At 35.7% G+C, this 24740-nt stretch overlaps 1 protein-coding gene across 4 annotated transcripts in view; it reads left to right on the top strand.

Annotated features, from left to right (window-relative positions):
• CEP290 (centrosomal protein 290) overlaps positions 1–24740 on the top strand; it is an 86804-nt gene that overhangs the window by 60632 nt on the left and 1432 nt on the right. For 3 of the 4 annotated variants that reach the window (XM_081822167.1, XM_081822170.1, XM_081822169.1), the window contains 14 exons: positions 87–308; positions 635–757; positions 3809–3954; positions 4505–4660; positions 6920–7043; positions 11781–11915; positions 13286–13372; positions 14803–14967; positions 15488–15610; positions 16604–16776; positions 19369–19510; positions 20634–20707; positions 21285–21379; positions 24474–24554. In XM_081822167.1, coding sequence (XP_081678293.1) covers positions 87–308; positions 635–757; positions 3809–3954; positions 4505–4660; positions 6920–7043; positions 11781–11915; positions 13286–13372; positions 14803–14967; positions 15488–15610; positions 16604–16776; positions 19369–19510; positions 20634–20707; positions 21285–21379; positions 24474–24554 — 1846 coding nt within the window. Of the gene's footprint in view, positions 1–86; positions 309–634; positions 758–3808; positions 3955–4504; positions 4661–6919; positions 7044–7499; positions 8855–11780; positions 11916–13285; positions 13373–14802; positions 14968–15487; positions 15611–16603; positions 16777–19368; positions 19511–20633; positions 20708–21284; positions 21380–24473; positions 24555–24740 lie in introns of those variants that run through there. The other variant, XM_081822168.1, reaches the window with a different exon arrangement.

The raw sequence follows: 24740 nt of genomic DNA, 5'->3' as shown, positions 1-24740 counted from the left end.
TTCCTTTTTATTAAGTAATAGATGTATTCTGTTTTATTGTTGATATTTGATGAAGATTTATGAACTAAACCTTTCTTTACTTGCAGTCACAAATTGACGATTTAAGTGAAAATCTTTTAAAATTGAAAGAAGCTCTTAAAACAAGTAAAAACAGGGAAAACTCACTAACTGATAATTTGAATGATTTAACCAATGAACTGCAAAAAAAACAAAAAGCCTATAATAAAATGCTTAGAGAGAAAGATGGAATTGATCAAGAGAATGATGAACTGAAAAGGCAAATTAAAAGACTAACCAGTGGATTACAGGTGATTTTATATTTAATTGGGGTAATGTCTTTGATTTAAAATATATAGGTAGTGGTTTATTCCCACTTTTTAATTTCATCTATATTACTTGCTAAAACTAGCTTTCAGATCACTTTGATTAATGTAGCTAATTCAGTGACCTCTGTTGTATTTGTCGTTTTAGAGTAGCCTATTTTTAAAATGCAGAAGTAGCTACTATGTTCTATATCAATAGTGCATTTAGAAAAGATGGCAATAGCCTCAGAAAGTTTCTGTAATTGGAATATTGTGTATTTTGTTTGATAGTTTTTTACTTGTAAAATGTAAAAATACATCTTATATTTCAGGGGAAACCTCTAATAGATAATAAACAAAGTTTAATTGAAGAACTCCAAAAGAAAATTAAAAAGCTAGAAAGCCAAGTGGAAAGAAAGGTGGATGAGGCAGAAATAAAGCCTGTGAAAGAAAAGGTATGTGAAGAAACATATTGATTAATATGTTTAAGGTAATGATAGACTTGGGCACCTGGGTGGCTCAGTTGGTTAAACGACTGCCTTCGGCTCAGGTCATGATCCTGGAGTCCCAGGATCGAGTCCCACGTCGGGCTCCCTGCTCAGCAGGGAGTCTGCTTCTCCCTCTGACCCTCCCCCCTCTCATGCTCTCTCTATCTCATTCTCTGTCTCAAATAAATAAAATCTTAAAAAAAAAAAAGGTAATGATAGACTAAGTTAAATTTTATAACTGATGAACAGAAGATCAACTGTATTAATTTGAGGACCTAATACATTCTATAAATGTATCGAATAATGTAGAGAAGTCTAAGACAACTTTCTGTCCTTTAAGAATTTACAGGAGACTCCTATAATGTAGCTCTTACTCAGAAGTTACTAGAATGTCTCCATGTCCTCTTCCTGATATTATAGTACCTCTAAAATCCCCTCACACTTTACCTATCCAACTTCTCCCCAACCTAATTTTTTACATAAATTGGTACTTTTGATTTTGGGAAAGAAAGTTGGGCATTTTTAGTCTGCTACCTTGACCCAAATGTGTCCTTTTTATCCTTCCATAGACTGGACTGTTTGTTCAGGGTAAACAAACTGATTTGGAATAAAATCAATATTTGTAGTAATCAGTAACCAAACTACTCATGAATTGATTCTGAAATGTGAGAAAAGTTGCTTAAAATTTTCTAACAGGTTAACTAATAAACTATTTTGTAATAAAAATTACTAATAGAAATTATCAATCCCATTAAATCCCCTAAAACTTGCTAAAATGCATATAATTTATTACAAATAATAAACTGAAGATTTGTATCGGTAACATTGGAAATATCGAGACCTGGGAAATAGGTGTTACTAGTAATGTTTGCCCCTGTAGAAAATCACAACAAAGGAGCTAAGATTAGGAAAAATTTTTTTGTAAAATTTACCCAGAAAATATTCAATATCTATAAAATAATTTCAATAATATGAACATAAAAGGAAAGTATCTTTAATGCCACTGAATAGAAATTAGTAATGGAATTAAAATATCTTAATAGAGTATATTCCAAAATTCATTTTACCTATGAAAATTCACCAATGTTAGTATGATTTTTATTAAAATGTTTGCATTTGTATACATTGAACCACAACATACTTGCTGTCAGAAGCTTTGCTGGTAAAATCCTAAGATAAAAATGTCCTTACTCTTCCAGATTGCTTTCTTTGCTGCCTCCCTGCCTTTAATGTTCCTAACCTGATTCCTAGCAGAATACTTCAGTAGCCTTGTGGCTTTGCCTGGACTCCTAACCTGTGTTTCAGTGTATTTCTCCTGAAAATAGAAATGATACAACTTGCATTGCTGGTTTCCCAAGATTATTTTGAAAATCGAATGAAACAATATGTGCAGCTCTTCTGTAAGCAATCCAGTCCATACCACTGTATGATATTATTACTAATTAGGAAAAGAGAACACAAAGAGCAACCCTAATATTCAAATTTGTATCCAGGAATCTAGCGAGAGGATTATTTCAAATTCCACAGTACGGGGCACTTCTAATTTATGAATGTTTTTATATTCAAAACATGCTTTTGTATTGAAATTTCTACACCCTTTTCTCTGTCAACTCTTTATAGCCTATCTATATGAGATACCAAAACCCACCCCCATGCCTTGCATTCCTGTTTCTTATGCTGCTATACTTTTCTCCATAGCATTTATTATTATCTGACATACTAGAGATTTACTTATCTATGTGTTCATCTTTTGGGCTATAAGAATAATGGTTAGAATTGCTCAATCCCTACAAAGCACTCCGATGCTGCAGAATTATTTACTTATATACCATTATGCCCAAACTAATACTTACATTTCTGGAAGTCACAAAATTCAGAAAAAAAAGAAATTAATAATGATCAAACACTAAAGTTTTTACATTTTTTAAAAGAATACATGTTACCTAAATAAATAAGGCAAAAAATTGGCCAGTGTCAAAGAAGACAGTTTTGATAGGGCAACTTATCTTAGTTGGGCATTTGACTTTATACTATGGCTTTTAACTCTTTCAGCCCCAACATTGCCTTTTTTAATAAATACAGTGTTTCATAACATCCTCTGTACTATTCCATATGAAATTTATGGTTACTGGAAACTACCTACATGTGTAATTTCAAAAAAATCATTATAAATGAAATATAAAGGAGAAACAAAAAATAACTTATAAAAACAATAGATATTTCTCATATTTCAATATGAAAATGCTCTGACATACTACACTAGAAAACATAATGAAGTAGTCTTGTAGCGTTAAAAGGAATTCAGAGCTACAAATGCAGACTGATACAAATGTATTCTATTGGCAGTTTATATGACCCAGTGGCATTGCTAATGCCATTAGCTAATTCTCTTCACTGCTCTTTTTTTCTTTTTAGCACTTATCACCAGCTAACTTACTACAAAATATTTTTTTCTTTCTTTTTGTCTGTATTTTGCTCCCTTTCCCTAATCCACCCAACCAACATAAATTAGACTGTAATGCTTTTTCTCTGGTTTATTCATTGCTTCTACTTCTAGTGCCTAGAGTAGTATTTGGCAGATGATTAGCACTATATAAACATCTACTGAGTAAGAGAAATCATGTGCATTGAAGATTTGAAGGGGCTATGATGCTAGAAGATAGCTGTTTTGGTTAAAATTGAGTTGGTCCTTTGTACATATACATTCTTTGTTAGAAGCTTACTTTGGTCATGATCATCTTTATTAGAATCTTAAAGATTCCTAAGTCTGTTGGCATTAGTCCAGACTGTTCCCTAGAATATCATCTGTCAAGTAATAGAATATAGAACGCTTAAGCTGATCGGCATTTTTGCTAATAGCTTGGCATGTCTAAAGATTCTAGAAGTTGCACAGCAAAATAAATGTATTTACATATTCTCTAAGAAGTATTGATTTACCATTGCTCTAGTAAATTGTATTTGATAAATCTTGAAATTAAAAACAATATTGGTAATTTTCTCCTTCGTTATTGTTTACAGAGTGCTAAAGAAGAATTAATTAGGTGGGAAGAAGGTAAAAAATGGCAAACCAAAATAGAGGGAATTAGAAACAAGTTGAAAGAAAAAGAGGGGGAAGTCTATGTTCTAACAAAGCAGTTGAATACTTTAAAGGATCTTTTTGCCAAGTGAGTTTAAATTTAAGCCTAATTAATTATGTGTAAAGTCTTTAATTGATTTGGAAGTTAAGACATTTTTTCGTATTTGATATCATACTTGAGAAATTTCCTAGTTTTAATTATCATTTATTATCTGTGGTTCACTTTTTATTTTCTTTAAAATGTGTTTAAAAGTATTTTAACAATTTGGGCACCTGGCTGGCTCAGTCGATTAAGCATCTGCGTTCGGCTTAGGTCATGATCCCAGGGTCCTGAGATCAAGTTCCGCATCTGGCTCCCTGCTTGGCAGGGTGTCTGCTTCTCCCTTTCCCTCTGTCCCTCCCCCATGCTTGTGTACATGCTCTCTCTCTCCCAAATAAATAGAATCTTTAAAAAAAAAAAAGTATTTTAACAATTTATAAATGGAGTTCCTATAATTTTGAAATAAGTGAGCTCATAGCAAATACAGAAAGATCTAATTTTTTTATGTTGGTCCTGTAATTGAGTAAGCTGTGGTTTAATAAATTGAACGCAAAACAGTGAATTATATATTTTCATGATGCTATATTAAATCCCACAGAGCTGACAAAGAGAAACTTACTTTGCAGAGGAAACTAAAAACAACTGGCATTACTGTTGATCAAGTTATGGGAGTGCGAGCTTTGGAGTCAGAAAAAGAGTTGGAAGAATTGAAAAAGAGAAATCTTGACTTAGAAAATGACATTTCATATATGAGGTAGGCTGTTTCATGAAAATGTGGTACCCCTTATAATGAAGAAAACTGACTGACCCATAGTAACTGATGGGAATGTGTATTACTTTAGGCTTGGGTTCTGTTGTCTTTTCCCATGTGAGTTAAGATATTCTTGGTTCTTTGTATGCCACCTGATTTTGGACTGTATTCTTGAACTTCTGAATATTATGTGGTGAAACTTTGGATCTTGGTTAAATTCTATGGAAAATGTGGATAATTTTGTTTTAGCAGGCAGTCAGTCTGGATAGGTTCAGGCCTCAAGTTCCAACCTGCTTTCTGTGGGCTGTGGTTCTAATATCAGTTTTGTTTTCAAAGCCTTTCCAGTCTCTTTGGATCTGTCCTGCCTGTGCCCCTCCCAGTTTGGAAGTCTGGTACATGGGCTGTCTTTGGTTTGTTAGTTCAGTTCTTTGAGTCTTTGCTACTTTAAGATCAGATCCATGCACACACAGCTCAGCATTGAGCCCAAAAGTTCATAAACGACTTTACAAGTTCCCTTTCTTGAGTTCCTCCCTTTCTGTGATCTCCCTGATACTTTCCGTTTTCCTAGGGCTCCCCCTTTTGGTACTTCGAACGAAATCTGGGGCTTTCTCCCTCAGCACTCACACTCACCTTCAGGTTTCAATCAGTGTTGTATTCAGGCCAAGAAACACCAGAGGAGAACGAAAGGTAAATCACTGCCCATTTGCTGATAGGTAATTCCGGTATGCTGTCCCAATCTGTAAAATACTTACTTTTCTAAGTTCTCAGATAGTTGTTCCATGCCTTTGGGAGAGACAAGATTGGATATGTTTACTCCACTGTACCTAGAACCAGATCCCCCCTCTGCACCCTCACCCCCACCCCTTTGTGCTGTACCATTTCTTTAGCAGAGCCTTTGAAATTTTTTTGTTTCGTCCCCTATTTCCAAGCTGTGTCTTCTGATATAATCAGTCATGCAAAGCAAAATAAAATCATGTCCTAACAACAACTGAAACTGTAATAATTTGTTTCATTCATTTCTTCTTAGATGAACTTCAATTAGTTTTACATAATCTGTCACTTCCCCTCCTAAGTACTTGACAAGCTATCTAAAATCATCTTAACGATCATTTTTAAAGTCTGGTACCTAGCTGTCATATTTGGATATGAGGATACTTGCTGTTCTTAAATTTATCATACTTTTTTCCCCCTTTCTATTGATCTTCAAAAAATACCATTATTGCTTCTTTATCAATGCCTGTGATTGCATGTTAATGTAATGTGAACTCTTTTAAAGGAACACTCCTGAGTGCCTACATTCCTTTCCTTTTTTCCTAAATCATTGTTTCTTAAATCCCTCAGAATTTTCTGTGATGAAGAAGAAAAAAGTAATTGAAGAATTCTTTCTTTTGACACCTCTTATATAGTTACTGTCTGATCCCATCAGTGGCTCCTTCCCTTCCTTGTTTGTCTTGATCTAAACATATGTTCAGAACAACATCAAACCCTTTTTTCTCCTTTGCAGTTTTCACAAGGATCAAAATATTTTAGTTTTGAAACCTAATACTTTTAGAGTATTTTGTTTTTTGTTTTTGTTTTTCTAATAATGTGAATCTGTGTGGGCTGAAGTAATTGGAGAAGATTTGATAGAAAAGATGGAACTTACCTTCTCAGTTCAACTTGAATTTCTAAATTTAATGAATCAGATCTAGATATTAAAGGGAGGAGGGACATTCCAAGAGAGCAGAACCCTAGCAGAGACATAGTGGCAGGGGTGAAGCTTTCATGTGTGGGTAAGAGTAGACTTTTTTGCCTTAGTAAAGGTAGACTCCTGGACAGTTAGGGTAGGCCATGCACATAAGACTCGGAGTAACAGATTGTTCCGTGGCATCACCAAGAGCCTTTTTTGAATCCTTGAGCTTCTTGAGAAGCACACAGATGTTATGAAGTTATTATATAATGTTTTAAAAATAGTGGCTATTTTGATTTATCTTATACAATTCCATATAAATAGATGCATATTCTTTAAAGATTATTTCTGTAAATCAAAATACACTTGTTAACTCATCATTCAAAAGAGCCCTGCAGCAAATCCTCTGTAGAGGATCACTTTATACTATAAATAGTCGTGTCCTGATTTTTGTAAAGTTTACAAGTTCGTGGAATTTCAAATAAATACAGTGTTAATAAATATATATTTTCTTTCTTTTCTGTATTTTGACATAGTAAAACTGTGGAGAGTTGAAGTTTGAATAGTAAAGAGTCTGTCGTTGTTTCTCATAGGACCCGCCAGGCTCTCCCTCGAGATTCTGTCATAGAAGATTTACGTTTACAAAATAGATACCTCCAAGAAAAACTTCATGTTTTAGAAAAACAGTTTTCAAAGGAGGCATATTCTAGAACTTCAGTAAGTGCACACATTTTTGTTTTTCTGTTTTTAAAGGTTAAAAGTGATATCAACTTCTACCTTTATCTGACCCAGAACCTTAGATTCTTCTTATAATATTAATGCAATAAATCCAACTTTTATTTTTACCAGGTGTGGCGTAAATGAACTTCTTTAATCCTCTTACATAAGTAAACTTAAGATTCTTATGCATTGCATAAAACTTTATTACAAATGAGATTTTAAATGAAATTACCATTTTGAGTTTTGCTGTGGCAAGAACATACAATTGGGTGAATTAGAAAAGTATGTCATAGCATTGTTTCCATTCAAATGTGTTATATATTTCTAGTTTTCCTTTATAAAAAGATATTAATATTGTTTGTTGTATCTTACTTTAAAACAAATAGTGTGTATATTTTTATTTTTTTCTTTTTCTTCTTTTCATGTTTCTTCTCTTTTTTCTGCTTCAAGCAGAATCTGTTATGTGACACAACTACGCTTTCTACCCTTGCTACCAATGTTAATAAATACAGGCAAAATACTTTTCACAAAAAGAACACTTTACACTGGAACAAAAAAAAACCCATAACAGTTTTCAGAATTAAAAATGGGAAGGGATTAGATACCAGTGACAACTTATATCATCAGGTACCTAAAAATATTCTACAGTATTACAGTAATGAAGAAAACCACACAGCAGAAGATATTGTAGATCCTACGGAGTTAAGTACATCTGAGACAAGACCAAAAAATAAGTCAAGTCCATTTAGGTCAATTAATGGTATCTTGGCAGATGTTAAGTCCCATTTTGAAAATGCACCGGATCCTGAAATTAAGAAAATTAATCAAGACTGTTGTGAAAATAATAAACAGGAACATAAGAACAAGGAAGAGAATGAGCTAGGCAAGAATGATGAAGGAAAGGGACACATAGCTGAAGATATGAGTCACAACAACCACTTGGATCCAGAAGAATCTGCCAGAGAGGACCCTGATTATGCTACAGTTGCTGCCGCCCTGAATCAGTGTGCTGAGGAGGACGCACAGGCAGATTCTGACGCCGATGTACCCGTCCAGCCAAGAGATGAAGTGTCCTAGGTCTGAGTCGATGGCGGTCCTGTGTGTGTGTGTTAGCTGAATTCTCCTCTAGCAAGTGGTATACATATGTGGTGCAAATGGAAATAAACTATAGGATTTGTAAAAAATATTAACTCTTCATGAAATGTGTCTTAAGCTCTAATATTTGACTAGTTCCTTCCAAAATTAATGGTTACGCATTTCCTAATTCATTTTAGTACTCACTGTTTTACCACTGGTACTCACTTAAAAAGAATTAGCTTAGATAACAGGGTGACAAAAATCAGGCTCTTTAGAGGTATTCATTTTGCCTTAGAAATTTCTAAATCAGGATGCTCTGGAGTCTCATCACAAACTTTTACTACAGTGACTGCTATCAGTAAAAATGTGTTATGATACTGTGTGACATTCTTTGGTCATCTTTTTGCCACATAGTATATGACAAATACTTTTTTATAGTGAAAAAAGGGAGTTTGCCCGTGTTGTTGTCTACGTTGTGTCTAGGTATAATTTTCATAGCACTTTGCAGACTGTTGTTTCTGTTTTACATGGGAAGGTTGGAGCATGAGTAACATCTCTAGTGATGCAGGACCAGGATCTAAACGCAGGTCTAACTCTATGATCTCTCTTGTGACACACTACTTTTGGTCCATTTACAGTGCAGTACAGCCTAGACAAGTTTGCCCCCAGTTGAAATCAAATAGCATTTATCTTTTTTGTCTTTATCCTTTCCACCTAGATATTCCAGTCACCGAAGTCCTAAAAACATCACTAAAAGCAAACATTTAGGGCGCCTGGGTGGCTCAGTTGGTTAAGCGACTGCCTTCGGCTCAGGTCATGATCCTGGAGTCCCGGGATCGAGTCCCGCGTCGGGCTCCCTGCTCAGCAGGGAGTCTGCTTCTCCCTCTGATCCTCCCCTTCTCATGCTCTCTCTCTCTCTCATTCTCGCTCTCAAATAAATAAATAAAATCTTTAAAAAAAAATAAATAAAAGCAAACATTTAAATGTGAAGGGAAAATGGATGAAAGTGACTTAATTCTTACTTCATTTCTTTATCCAGGTTTATAATGCTTTTTTTTTTTTGCTTGATAATAAGTAATTAAAAATTTGAGGCTTCCAATGTGTGTTTCTTTAACTCCTATCCACTAAGAATTTGGTTTCTAGCAGTGTATCCCCTCCCCCGTGTTTTGTTTTTTTTTTAAGATTTATTTATTTTAGAGAGAGAGCACACAGTGGGGAGGGGCAGAGAGGGACAGCGAATCTTAAGCAGACTCCGTGCTGAGCACGGAGCAATGTTGGGCTCAGTCTCACGAACCTGACATCATGACCTGAGCTGAAACCAAGAGTCTGATACTGGGCCGACTGTGCCGCCCAGGCTCCCCTAGCAGTGTATCCCTTTTAGCAGGATTCCTCTTCTACACAAGAATTGGAAATCTCATAAAATTCATTATGTAAGATTTTTATTTATATTATTTTTACAGAACAGAGTTTCATTAGAATTTATTTTCCAGAAATTTGGACAATTTCAACTAATACTTTTTTTAAAGATTTTATTTATTTATTTATTTATTTATTTGACAGAGAGAGACAGCGAGAGAGGGAACACAAGCAAGGGGAGTGTGAGAGGGAGAAGCAGGCTTCCCGCGGAGCGAGGAGCCTGATGGCGGGGCTTGATCCCAGGACCCTGGGATCATGACCTGAGCCAAAGGCAGACGCTTAACGACTGAGCCACCCAGGCGCCCCTCAACTAATACTTTTAATTTTGTTTTTTGAGAATGGGGGGGCAGTGATCCATATGTACTTACATAATTGCCTCCATGTTTTAGTGAGGAGAGAACTGTTTAAAAAAAAAACAAAAAAAACCTGATGTGAGATCATAAGGTAGAAATAAGGTAGAAGTACTCTCTTCTGTGAGTGATACTTAATATATTTGATGTCTATCTATCAGTGGTGCCCGTAGGTGTTTTTCATTTGTTAAATAGCTACTACAGACAGAAGAGATGAAGTGAGGGTGACAGAAGAGCTCTGGGAGAGGGCATTACAGATTTCTGTGTCTGAAGAGGCCTTAAAAATTACCCCATGTTGTATCTTCATTTGTAAGATGGAAAAACCGAGGACCTTGCATGTGGCATGATTTGCCTAGTGTTAACCTAATAGCAGCAGAATCGGCATGTATACTTGGGTGATTTGACAGAGAATAAGCAAAGACATACTCCTGCGGTACGGACCTCAACAAACATGTCTGTCTTCTTTCTCGTGCCACTGTATACGTACATATGCCCACACACTGCTTTGAACAGATAGATGCAGGGGGATGCGTGCTGTTTCTGCCAGTGTTCTGGGCCCTCACATCAGAATCCAACAGCCTAGAACTTCTTTACTCTTCTATCCTGTTTTTTAATGTCTTTAATTTCTTTTACTTTTGTTTTTATTACTTAAGGGTAAATGTATCAGAATGTGATGTATTTAACCTACTACTAATTTAAAAGATGGTATAGAGCCATGTATAATGGATATATTTGTATAATACTACATTTTTTAAACTCTAGTGTCTGTGGAGTTATTGACTTGATAGTCCATCAAGCCAGTAGAGGGAGAAAGGGATGGGGGAGGACAAACTAAAACTATGCTGAGTGCTTGAACAAAATTATTTCATATGATGCCCATAACACTCATACGAGGTAGGTGGTATTCTATCCACTGTATAGAAAAACGTAATCAAGCACATATTTCTCTTCTGAATGACTTGTCACTTAGAAGGAGAAGTAAAAATGAACATAAATAATAACCCAAGGTGGATTTGTGCCAAGAGAAATACAAATATAGTGTAACTGGATTTCACAGGAGGGAGTGATTGCTTTCGCTCAAGGGATGAAGAAGAGCTTTCCCAAGAAGGAGGAAGAAATTAAGGCACTTCTTTTTATAGGTTTGTGTATTAGTTTGCTAGGGCTATTGTAACAAAGCACCACAGATTTGGTGGCCTGACAGAAATTTATTCTCACAGTTCTGGAAGCCAGAAGTCCAAAAAACAAGTTACTGGCAGGGTTGATGACTTCTTTCACCTGTGAAGAAAGAGTCTTTTCCAGGCCCTCCTCCTTGGCTTATAGATGGCCATTTTCTCCCTGTCTCTTCACATTATCTCCCTTCTATGCATATCTCTGTATCCAAATTTCCCTTTTTCATAAGAACACCACTCATCCTGGGTCAGGGCCCACCCTAATGACTGTAACTTGAGTACCTCTGAAAAGGTCCTATATCCAAATAAGGTCACATTCTGAGGTACTGGGATTAGGACTTCAACATATGAATTTGAGGGTGGGGTAGGGTTTAGGGCATAATATAATCCATAACAAATAATAACCATACTTTCGGACTGGAAAAACTAGCACAAATTAGTTTAGTCATTATGAGAGTATACATGGAGACGTTAATGTGTGTGGACATTACTAAGACATCCTTGACTTTGCTTTCTATATTAATTAAACTGCATTACCTTTTCTCCTGCAATTTTTATATTCTAATTTATTTATTTGAGGCAATTTTTTTCTAGAGCTCTCCAGTTTTCCATATTTTTTTGAGGAAAAATGTTCCCTGTTAGCTAGTGTTTTCTTATCCCATTATGTCTTATGCCACTTTTGTTATTGAGTTAAAAATATTTCTAACTTTATTTTCCTGAAGACTTCCGAGATAGAGTCAGATGATCATTGTCAAAGAGAACAGCAGCTTCAGAGGGAAAACTTGGAGTTGTCATCTGAAAATATTGAACTAAAATTTCAACTTGAACAAGCAAATAAAGATTTGCCAAGATTAAAGGTAAATTTAATGTTCTTTACTCTAGTTAGGAAGTCTAATGCCTGAAAGCCTTTTTGTCCCTCTTCATATTAGTTTATGAAGATGTCAGAAACTCACATTCATAAAATTTTATGGTAGTGTTACACTTTATACATTTGTTCACGTAACAATTATTTGTTGAAAGCCTGTTTGTTGTCAGGCACTTTTCTAGGTGCTAGGAAACAGCAATCAAAAAATTTCTTGCACTCGAAGAACTTACATTCTAGTGGGGAAGACTGATAATTAATAAGTAAAAAGTCAATATATAGTGTGTCAGCTGATGTTAAGTGGTAAGGAGAAAAAACACAGTTGGTGTGAAAGGTGTGTGTATGTGTGTTGGTGGTTTGGGAGTGTATGGAATTGCTATTTAAATTAGGGTAATAGGGGAAGGCTTTCTTAATAAAATGATATTTTAGCAGAGAGCTAGGGGACAGGTAAGGAAGTGGGTCATACAGGTACTAGAAAAAGAGTTCCAGACAACAGAAATATCAAGTTCAAAGCCCTGAGGCAAGAGGATGGACGGTGTATTTAGCACATTAACAATCATCACTCTTTAAAATATTAGGATTTTTTTTTAAATTAAGTGTTTACATTTTAAAAAATTAGGATAATTATCTCTCTTAGGAATTTTATTTTGATGTTTATAATACATTTATCTTTGGTTTTCCAAATCTCATCTTTTTATGGGAATCTTTTTTTCTTCTGGCTGGCTAATTGTTTCAGTTCTGTCTTCTTTTTTTTTTTTTTAAAGATTTTATTTATTTATTTGAGAGAGAATGAGAGACAGAGAGCATGAGAGGGAGGAGGGTCAGAGGGAGAAGCAGACTCCCCGCTGAGCAGGGAGCCCGATGCGGGACTCAATCCCGGGACTCCAGGATCATGACCTGAGCCGAAGGCAGTTGCTTAACCAACTGAGCCACCCAGGCGCCCCTTCAGTTCTGTCTTCTAACCTAGAATATTAGCAATCTGTTAATTTCACTGGTAATGATATAATTATGTCCTGGGTTCTAGAACATTCTGAGTTTTACATTGTTAGAAACAGTACTGTTCCTCTTTACCATCTGTATAAGGATCTGCATATGTAATTTATGGGGCGGTTAAAATCAGAGTTCTAAACTCTATTAAGGCAGTAATGTGGAAAATATTTCTTGAAATTCATATATAAAATATGCTTGTATTAATGAACTTTAATTCAACATATGTCTTAGTTCAAAATCCTTATTGCTGTGGAGACCATCTTGTTCAGTTTGGCTAGAGAGTTGAAGAAATTGATAGTTCACATGAATTTTCTTTTTTCCTTTTCAGCGGTGATAGCTGTGTTAAACTGTTATATGTTTGCTTTAATTTTTCAGAGTCAAGTAAGAGATTTGAAAGAAATGTGTGAATTTCTTAAGAAAGAAAAAGCAGAAGTTGAGCGGAAACTTGGTCGTGTTAGAGGGGTGAGTGTGTGAGAACATTCCATGTATTTGTTTTGGTTTCAGAAGTGGTAAGTTAGTAATGAAAAAACAAGTTTGGATATGTCATAACAGTAGTGATATGATTTTACTAGTGCCTGTAGTCTTGGTTTTTATATTGCTGTATCTACAATGTAAAACATCATAAAGCTTTTCTTTGTGTTTCAAGTCAATGTATTTTATCATGTCACACCTTACATGCATTTTATTTCAATTGGGACACCACATCATCTTTCTTCATTGCGTATCCCTTCACACCTTGAAAACACTTAACTTCTAGGAATCCTCCTTCTGTTCATGAAGATAACTACTAACTTATCTTAGTCCAATTCTAACATTTGTAACTATTTTTTATGATTTCCCTGGCAGCTTCTTAGTATAATGCTCTGTAAATATGTTTCCCAATTTTTTTATTCTTGTATTTTTCTTCCCATGTTATTTTGTATTCACTTTTTACACTGAATAAATGCTGCTTATGAGGCCCTGGCCGAAGATTTAAGCCCCTAATGATTTCGTTAGCAAGTGGCACAATGGAAGCAATCAATATAAAAACTTGTTCAAGTAATAATATAAATATATGACAGATTTGGTGAAAATATTGAGTTATTATTAGAAAAGTATTCAGAACAAACATCTCACTGACAGCGACATTAATTTCCTAAATAAAAATGTTAATTTGACCTTTTCTAATGGTGAAAGGTCATATTAATAATATATTAAAATAATATATTAAAATAATAATATATTAAATTTATGTACTATAGGGTTATTCATTGCATAGTGTCAATACTAACTAAAATGCAAAAAAAGTAAGCAGATTCTTTTGCTCAACTGTTAAAAGCCTTAATATAAAGCATAGGCAGTTAAAGTTATTAATGGGTGACCCATCTCTATTGATAACTCTACACTAGGTTTTTTCATTTCAGATGTCTCTTATATTTATATTGGACAGAAACGGAATTTCTAATCAATGGCTATTATTAGAGAAAATCACCTCTATTATGCTCAATTCAAATTTGGTAACTCATGAACTCTTTAATGACACAACTTTTGTGGGTTTTTTCTTCATATAAAGAAAATTCTGGTATATAGGAAAGAACCTTAGCTAAATAGACTATTTAGGTTCTTAGGCTTATTCATTTGGAACAGACATCAAGGCTGGAGTATTTGAGCTGTTACTTATTAGCTGCATGACTAGGAATATCAAATTCTCTGAGTCTTGATTTGTTTGTATTTAAAAGAATTATAATTCCTATCGCAAAGGGTTATTGTAGTGATGAATTGAATACAGGTTTTGGCTTCAAATGTTAGGAATCAACACTGAGTGTAATAATGAGCCTTTTATGTTGTTGGTGTTTTATATTATACTCTCTCAGATATTTGATTAGATAAAAAGTTAATATATTCTTTTGTAGTCTGGTAGAAGTGGAAAGACAATCCCAGAACTAGAAAAAACCATTGGTTTAATGAAAAAAGTAGTTGAAAAAGTCCAAAAGGAAAATGAACAGTTGAAAAAAGCATCAGGAATACTGACCAGTGAAAAAATGGCTAATATTGAGCTGGAAAATGAAAAGTTGAAGGTAATTTTTTAATGTGATCATTTGCATGGGATGTTTTCACTATTATAATTTTTATTTTTTAAGGAAGATTTTAAGTATACTCCTACTATATAAAATGGCTTTAATGGATGCAGTGACTGTTTTACACATATGGAAAAACTTATTGGAGACAAGGCTAAGAATAATTAGAGTAGCTCCACTGGTCGTTTTATTATTTCAAGACCACTGGTTCTCACTCAGCAGCACAAATACTCACCTGTGTCTCTGTTCAGAAATACAGATGCATAAGCCCCCAGTCCTGACATTGATCTTTTGGGGTGGGTCCTACAATAGATACTGTGATTTTAAGTCATCAGCTCATTCTACTGTGTAGCCAAGGTTGGGAACCTCTGCTCTAGATGACAAATACGAAAGGGAAGGTTCATTCTATCAAAAATGGGCTCTAAAACTGCTTTGAATTAAGTTTTATGAGTTTATAGGATTTTATTTCCTGGTTTTGATAATATATAGGGGTTTTTTTTGTTTGTTTGTTTTTTACTAGGCTGAATTAGAAAAACTTAAAGTTCATCTTGGACATCAGTTGAGCATGCACTATGAGTCCAAGTCCAAAGGCACAGAGAAGATTGTTGCTGAAAATGAAAGGCTTCGTAAAGAACTTAAAAAAGTATGACTTTCATTACTGATTAATAATTACTTTTTATGTTAATTAACTAATACATCTGAAAAACTGAATGGAAAAGCTGATGAGAGTGTCTCTTCAGAGTAGATGTGAAGAGATGTAGGGATTGTATTTTTATGGCTGCCATCCATTCACCCTGAGGCACATTGAAAATAAAAAATTAAGAGGCAGTATAATGTAGAAGCTACACATCTGGGATTCAAGTCCTAGCTCTGTTACTTACTGGCTGTGGAAACAAGGGCAAACTACTGACCCTTCTCTATCCCTCAATTTCCTCATCTATAATATTGGGCATAATAAATATATCTGTTTCACAGAGCTGCTGCGGGATTTAAATGAGTTAATATTTGTGCACATGGCTCAGAACAATGATTGATATAAAGTAAGGAATATATGAAATTGTTTTGTTAAACAATAAGATTCCTTTCTGTTTAAGTTGCAAAATATATTCCTTGCCCCACAAATAGGTGTTGTTACTTATATGGATGATCCAGTGAATAAACTGAAATTGAGGTTTTTAAACTAGTTACAATAGTATCGGAATATACTGTGAGACCAGAGTGCAGTGTGTTTTGAATGGATGTTCAACAGTGGAGATAATTTATGGTACTTACACATAGTTGATGCTCATAGCTAGGTCTCTCAAGTATTGGTCAAAGGAAAACATCTTCTAAGTGTATTAAGACATAAACGATCCCATTATCCATGAATACTACAAAGATGACAAATGTAAAGTAACCACTAGAGTAAAATACTTGCAATGTATTTTTCTAACCTCGTTTACATGATCTGTTGTCCTAATTATTATGATCATATTGCTGTTATAAAGAAAATATTGGATTTTTATTGGAATTTTAATCAGCATTTAGACTGCCAGGTTACTTTTGTTTTCTAATTTGTAGTGGTAATTTTGAATATATTGCATCTGTGAGAACAGTATTGTTTTGTCATCCTGTACTAATTAGTCTTTAATGATAGGAGACTGAAGCTGCAGAAAAATTGCGGATAGCCAAGAACAATTTAGAGATATTAAATGAGAAGATGACAGTGCAACTAGAAGAGACTGGTAAGAGATTACAGTTGGCAGAGAGCAGAGGCCCCCAGCTTGAAGGTGCTGACAGCAAAAGCTGGAAATCAGTTGTCGTTACAAGGTAGGAACAAACAGTTTAAAACTTGCACAAAGTCTAATTGGTTCTAATGCTGTCATTATTGTTCTAAAAGAATATGACACTACTCTGATTAACTTAGTTCTTTCCTTGATGAACTGTTTGGTGGTTTGCTTTAACATGATACTTTTTGGCAATGCGAGGACAGGGAAAAAAGTGTTTTTTCTTCCTTCAAATACTGAACTAGTTTGGGTGGCAGTGCATAGGCCAGAGCAGAGCTGGGGCTGGGCCCAGGGTGTTGGAGTGAGCTGGGTGGGCATCACGAAGCAGCTGACATCTACGAGCCGAGAGCGATGGTGCCCAGCTTCTCCTGGGTGCTGCTTGTCTCCCGCTACGACTCAACTTCTGTATTACATTCATTTTCTACCTCAAGTATAAGCCAGGAACGGTTTAGCTGTCTTGTCACAACTTGTGGCATACTAGATCTGGGCTGTGCTGCAATTTTGGAGGTTTATTTTTTCAAGATTATTTCTTTTAGCGAGAGAGAGCCCATGTGCGTGAGCGGGAGGAGGGGCAGAGGAAGAGAGAATCCAAGCAGACTCCCCGCTGAGTGCAGAGCCCCGCGCCAGGTCTGCTGCACTGTACTTCCCCCTGTCTACCAAGTCCAGGGAGGAAGGTTATGCGGGCAGATTAGAAGGCAGCCCAGATGGCCAGGCAGTCCTAGAGAAGGGTCCTTGGTCCCTGTCCTAACACCATACTGAGAGTACTCAGAGTCCACGCCTCCCCGCTCTACCTCTCTCTTAACTCTGCAAGACGGCTAGTGTGAGGCTTAAATGAAATAATACGTGATAATATCAGGGAAAAGGAGTCTCTCTTGTCTGCTTGGACCCCAACAGAGGCTCTCAACCAGCAACTCCCATCAGTGGACTGCTTGATTGGTCCTTTATTTCCTTCTACAATCACATGTAGACTCAGAAAGGATTTTGAGTTAGATTACTTCGCAGATAATTTACTCAGTTCATGCTACATGCCAGATTCTCTGCTTCATGTTAGATGTACCTCAAATGGCCTACTTTGCCTCATTCCCGTGGAGCCAGGTGGTTTCCATAGCTTTAGAAATACTTAAGTCTCACTGTGACCTGAAGTAAATTACATCTCTTCTGTGAGCTCAAGTGTTTTTTGTTTTGTTTTTTAATCTATGGAGATGATCATCCCTGTTCTTCTTTTTCAAAAAGGGCTCTGAGAAGCTACAGAAAAGATTATTAATGTGAAAAGGGTTTATAAAGTTTATGAACATTTGAGAGGGGTAATATTTAACCGTAATTGAAGAGGACTTTGCCTTTTACATAATTTGTGTGTTCTTAATCTGAGAACTGAACAGGTAACTGAGCATAGGGTAGGCCTTCGGTAAACCCTTTTGAAAAAGTTACAAAGTCCTTGTAGAATCCCCTTGACAGAGTGAAGGCTAAATCTGATCCTTGGCCTCAAGCCTCCCTAACTCCAAAAAAAAACAACGAAACAACAAAAACCTTACTAAGATCTGCCGCTGGCATTATACAGCCACCTCAGTAAAGTGGTTTAGAAATGTCTTTGGGACCCGTGACACATTAGGTCTTCCACATGCTGAACTCTTTAGAGTCGGTCGCTCTGTTACTTACTCAACACGCTAATGACGTCTGTTCTTCTCACGCCTTGCACTGACTGCTAAGACAGGCTGGGGATGCTGGCACTATTTTATGTGGGGTGATCAGAGAAGGCCCCTCCGGGTGGGGCACTGGAGCAAAGAATTGAAGGAGTAAGCTTCTGGTATTGGACCTCTCTGGTGGACAGTCTGTCAGATTAGGAATGTTCCTTTCTAACCACAGTTTCTAAGATTTATCAAAAACTACTTGAGAGTATTGAAGTAATTTCTCTTGTACAACTTGTACTGTCCTCACCTGGTTTTGTTGCCGAAGCATTCTTTTTCTTTTCTCTGGAGATGTTTGAATATTATAAGCATTGTCTCCCTTTAAGGTGGAATGATATGCTTATAAAATCATTTTGGCTTTATGTTTTAAAAATTTCTTTTGGAATCTGGTTTGTTTGTTTCTGAACTACTGGTCATTTCTTTAGAGTTTACAAATACATTCAGATTTTTATGTCATGTGCCATTTTTTTCACCCATGCTTTTGCACATTTTTCCTTCTCCCAATAGTGTCCTTTTGGACACTTTTTTTTTTTTTTTGTATACTTCTTCGTGTGTATACATGATGTATATATGAAATGTTCTAATTTGTGATCTTTAAATGTATCTCTAAGAGTACCCAATAATACAGAATTTGATATTCTCATGGATGAATTGCACTATTTTTTTGTTCTATGACTGAAAGAGATACTAATTTTAATCTTTTTAACAGTGGCCAAATTCAGGCTCCATCCTTGTTTATAACCTTGGAAAACACCTAAATGCTCTATTTTAATTGTCCTGTTAATTAGGGATACTTATCCCTTGTTCTCACCTAATGCTAAATAAATATCTAGAATCTGACTAGAAGAAACAGTATAAGATAGTTATTTTCAGTGCAGTAATTTGAATTGGCTTTTATATCAATGAGAGAAATTATTTTCCATTACACTATTTTTTCCCTTCACTTTTAGAATGTACGAAACCAAGCTGAAAGAATTGGAGACTGATATTGCCAAAAAAACCCAAAGCCTTACTGATCTTAAACAGCTTGTAAGGCAAGCAACAGAGAGGGAACAAAAAGCTAAGAAATACACAGAAGACCTCGAGCAACAGGCAAGTAATTTTTCTTTCCATGAGAAAACAATGCATTATATCTCAAGCCACTTCTTGGCATTGTCTTTTGTAGATAAAAATGAACACTTGATAATTCCTTCCCTAAAAGGCCCATCAGAGTGAATGGCACTACCATTCAACCATTTGTTTAAGCCAAAACCCTTAGATTATCAATTCTTTATCTTTCTTACCCTGTTATCTTTTTCATTAAATCACATCAGCTCTGTATTTTCAAAATATATCCCAAATCTGATGTTTCAGCACCTCCCACACTGTCCTTCTAGTCTAAGCTATTCTCTCGCACCTGAACTCTTCCAGTAATTTCCTAACTGGTCTCCCTGCTTCCACTCTTCCCTTGTTTTACCTTCTCCCTATCCCTGATGTATTCTCCACATAGCTGCTGAGTCATCCTTCTAAGCATAAAGAAAATCACAGCATCCCATCCTCAGAGTCTTCCAGTGGTTCCTCATTACCCCAGAATAAAATTCTAAAGTACTTTTCATAGGCTATAAGGACTTACATTGTCTGGCATCTGGTTTCCTTTCTAGCCTCATCTTTACTTTCCCCTCATTCACAGTATTCTAGCCACATGGACCCTCTCTCAGTCCTTTGAATAGGCCAAACTCAAGCTTCAGGATCTTGGACTTGTTCCCCTTGTCTAACATACTCTCCATCCAAATATTCTCATAGCTCACTCCCTATGTCTCTGCTTAAACGGAGGCTCCTCAGACCTTCCTTAACCCTCTACCACCTTCCATGACTCTCCATCGTCTTACCCTGAGTTATTTTTCTTGATAGCCCTTCCTTCCATCTGGCCCTGTTATCACATTAGACGCTTACTATTTGTCTTTGTCTCCTCCCCCACTAAGTACGTAAGGACCATAGGAACATGCCAGGAGAGATTTTGCCATCACTGTATTCCATGTGCCTAGGACAAAGCCTGGCATGCAGCACTCAGTAAATTATTGAATGAATAGTGACTAGAACATGATAGATATGTGCTCATATCTTACGTGCTTTTGAAAACCCAGCTTTTAATATGCTTTACTGAAAATATGTATCTTTATAAAACATCGTATTTCCATGTCAGACTCTGTCTTCTAACTTTTTATTGTGCCCAAAGATTAAGATTCTCAAACATGTTCCTGAAGAAGCTGAGACAGAGCAAAGCCTTCAGCAGGAACTTCAAGTTCTAAGGTACATTGTCTATTCATTAATCTATCTTAAAAAAAAAATTTTTTTTTAATATAACCAGGTTTGCTACATCTAGAGATTAAGATTTTTCAACCTTGTGGCCTAACAAGCTTATCAGTCTTATTTCATCCTTTTAATGCCAATTACTCTTACATAATAGATACTGAAAAAAGGGTAAACCAGATCCTAATAAAAGTCTCAAGCTTCTAATTTAAATTTTCTTAATAGTATAGAATGTGTTAAACCTTAGTTTCCCAGAGGCAAATATTAATGAAAGACAAGAAAAAAATTTACTTCCAAAATTCTGTGCAGAATACTCTCATGAGGTTCCTCCAATAGGAAAAGTCTTAAAAATGACATCAGGTCAGACTTTAAAGAATCCTGCAGAATTTTCATTCTCTGATCTCAGTTTGAGAATGGTAGCATTGCAACAGTGAGAGTAAATGAATAAATGTTTACCTTTATAAATTATCAGCAAGTTCTAAGCAATTTACATTACAAAGTTCGTGAGAAATACCCATATATTTTGTGAAGCAATGTCTGTTTTTTGTTGTTTTAACACATAATCATTATGTTCTAGATTAGCTAATAGTCAGCTGGAAAAAGAAAAAGCAGAATTAATCCATCAGTTAGAAGTTAACAAAGACCAAAGTGGAGCTCAAAGCACTGTATCTGGTAAAGTATTTTCTACTTCTAGTGTGTTAGCTAACCCCAAGTTTTTGAATTAGGGTTTGCCTTTTTTATTTATTCAGATTTCTGATGATTGTCTTCCTATAAAATCAAATCCCTGGTAGCAGGTTTTCAGAGCTCTTTCCTTCATGCAACAGTCATGTTCCCATTGAGTCCTCTTGAGTTGTTTATAACAGCAGGTACTCAGGTGTTTTTCTTTTTATATTCTGTATGGGTGTTACATTTAATCATGACACAGTGCTAAGCAATATGCTAGGTCTGTGGTATCCAGTTTCTAAGTAGGCCCTTTTAAGCCCTCTGAACATGAACATTATCTTCTAAATGTTATTGTCCTCTTGTTATTTTTTTTAAAGATTTTATTAATTTATTTGAGAGAGAGAGAAAGAGAGCAGGAGAAGGGGCAGAGAGAGAGAGAGAGAAGACTCCCTGCTGAGCGGGGAGCCCGTTGCAGGGACTCAATCCCAGGACCCTGGGATCATGACCTGAGCCGGAGTCAGATGCTTAACCGATTGAGGCACCCAGGCGTCCCTATCCTCTTATTAACTTTCAAACATATAGTAAACATTGCCTACATTCTTCTTCCCTTTTACAAAGTAAAACAGTCTAGTCCTCTACATGCTTCCATTCAGAAGTGATTAATCATTGTATTGCTAGGTGCGTATGTATGCATATGTACATATATGCATTATGTATACATACATAATTAAGTTGATCCTCATTATTTTCAGAGTCTGTATTTGTAAATTCAGCCACTCACTAAAATTTACTTGTAACCCCAAAACCAGTACTCCTGGTGCTTTTGCAGATACACACAGCAGTGAAAAATTTAAGTTCTGACCCACCGTTTTCCAGATGAGATCCAACAAGGTGAGGCTCTGCATTATTGCAGCTCTCTCATAGAGATGACCAGAAGATGGAGGCCATACAAGGGAGTGCAGCACAGGGCAAGAAGCTGTTTCTGGGGCCAATTGGACTGGGTTTAAATCCCAACTGTGACACGAGTGGGGCCTCAGGAGAGTCACTTGACACTTCTGAACTTTGTTTTCTCTTTTATAAAACAAAGAAAATAGAATCTACCAGGATGAGTTGTTTCTAGGATTTAAAATTACACTGTATGTGAGATATGAGTATGTGTATGTGTAATGTTTTCCTTAAGAGCAATGAATGGTTCAACATTCACGAATCCATTGTTCGGGTTGACTTTTGAGAACATCACTGTTAACAATAAGAATCATTTGATAGTGTGATGGAAATGGCAGATTCTATTCTAAAAGACTCTGTCAATTTATACCTGAACAATCTTTGACTATTTCATACAGCTTTTTCAGTATCCTACCACATATTCTTGTTGCTACTTTGTATTAAAGCTATCATGTATGAGTTGTACCAAACACTATGCTAAGTGCTTTACAAGCATTTTATAATTTTTTTCTCCCCTGACCCCAGCATTTTATAATTTAACTCTTAAAGCACTGTTTGGTGGGTACTATTGTCTCCATTTTTCCTATGATCGTCACCTTAAAGAGGTTAAGTAACAAGGTCACAACAGCTAGGAAGTGAGAGAGGCAGGATGAAACCTAAATCTGTGGAACTCCAAAGCTCCTCACCATTCCCTGCTTTTGACCAAGGAAATGCCTTAGCTACCTCTTGGTGACTAAAACAGTCATGTAAATCTCTCTCAACAGTAGCTCTTACAGCAGCCAGCTTAGGTTACCAGACTAGCACACTCCTAAAGACCTGTTGATGCTGATGTTTGGCAAGTTCTTTCTTCCTAAGAAACCTCTGTTTCCTGAGAGGGAAATTTCAAAACCCTGTATTCTTCATCTATTTAAAGGAGATTAAGGATACTTCAAAGTAGCAACAAGACTATGTGGCAGAATATTGAAAAAGCTGTATGAAACAAAGTTTGTTCAGGCATAAATTGGTATAATTCTTTGAAACAGAATTTGTCATTTCGATCATGCAATCAAATACCATTAAGCTAACTTTCAGAAAGTGCTGTACATAATAATCATTTTTACTGCACTATTTCATTACAAATCTGTGTAACATATAGCATCCCTTTGATTAAGGCAATCAACTCAATATAGCATTACAGTGATTAAGAACCAAATTTATAAAAAATCATTAGCACTTTCTACAAAGGTGAGGGAAGTTTTGAAAAGTATGATTTTGCTCTGCTTTCCAAAGGAAGATGGGTTCTGTTGACTATTCCCAAAGGAAAGGATGAGGAAAATATTTCTGGTCTCCAACTTATAATTAGGGGACCATATCAAGGGAACCTTAATAGAACAGAAACCTTCCTGTCTCATTCATCAAAATGTTTCTTGCTGCCCATTATTTTCTCAGAACTTTAGCATTACTTTTAAAATTTTACCCTTCAATGGCTACAGAATATGACACGACACATTATATGTTGTGTTTAAAGAAAATGTTTCTAGCAAAGATGGCAATTAAATAAAAAATCCCATTTGTCCATTGATTCTCATTATAAAACTGGAGAGATGTTAACTCCAGGTGACGGGGGTGGTTAAGCTTAGATCCAGTAAATTAAAGCCCTTGTGCTCTATTTGTGTACTTAATGTTATCTGACCACTGTATTAGGATTTATTCGTCTTTGTATTATCCACCCTGCCTGGCATGTTTTTCACGTAGTAATTACACAGTAAATGTGTACTGACCTACATGGAACAACCAATACTGTTGGGGACCAGGAGCATTTGGCCAGCTCTGGCTGTAGCCCCTTACCTAACAGTCTACTTATTCTTTTGTTGTCCTTTTAGTACCTAACAATGCTTCCTGGCTCTAGGATTTTTCTCTGGAAAATAATTTCTTCCATGTAAAAAATTAACCTGATTCTACACTTCTAATACCCAGCAGGTGCCTTTTCTCTTGGTCTGCTATGGAACTACAACATCTGATAGAGATAGCGTTACAGTATTCACAGTCTGGAAAGTGTTTCAGTAAAATGCCGTATATTCTAGGCTCTAGTTTCTTAAGTTTTCTACATATTCTCTGAAACAAATCCTTTGTCAGAGTGGGGAAAAGCAGAATCTGATTTTTATAACTTTTTTGGCAGATCCTGATCAACTAAAGGAAAAGGTGAAAGATTTAGAGACACAGCTCAAAACCTCAGATTTAGAAAAGCAGCATTTGAAGGTAATTTTATGTAATTACAATTTATAAATGTTTTGTGTAAACAACTGTTAAAAACAACTTTTATGAACACCATCTTTGAGTTTTAAGTATGTATCCTAAAAATTCCTGGAGTTACATTTGACCTTGATATTACAGAATTCATTACATTCATCTGTGTTAAAAATACGAAAAGAGCTACAAAAAAACA

This window comes from Leptonychotes weddellii, chromosome 5, assembly GCF_054177405.1.
Source record: "Leptonychotes weddellii isolate Sample4059 chromosome 5, ASM5417740v2, whole genome shotgun sequence".
NCBI classification, from domain to species: Eukaryota; Metazoa; Chordata; class Mammalia; order Carnivora; family Phocidae; genus Leptonychotes; species Leptonychotes weddellii.
The sequence above is the reverse complement of the archived record's forward strand: the minus strand, read 5'-3'. Positions and strand labels throughout refer to the sequence as shown.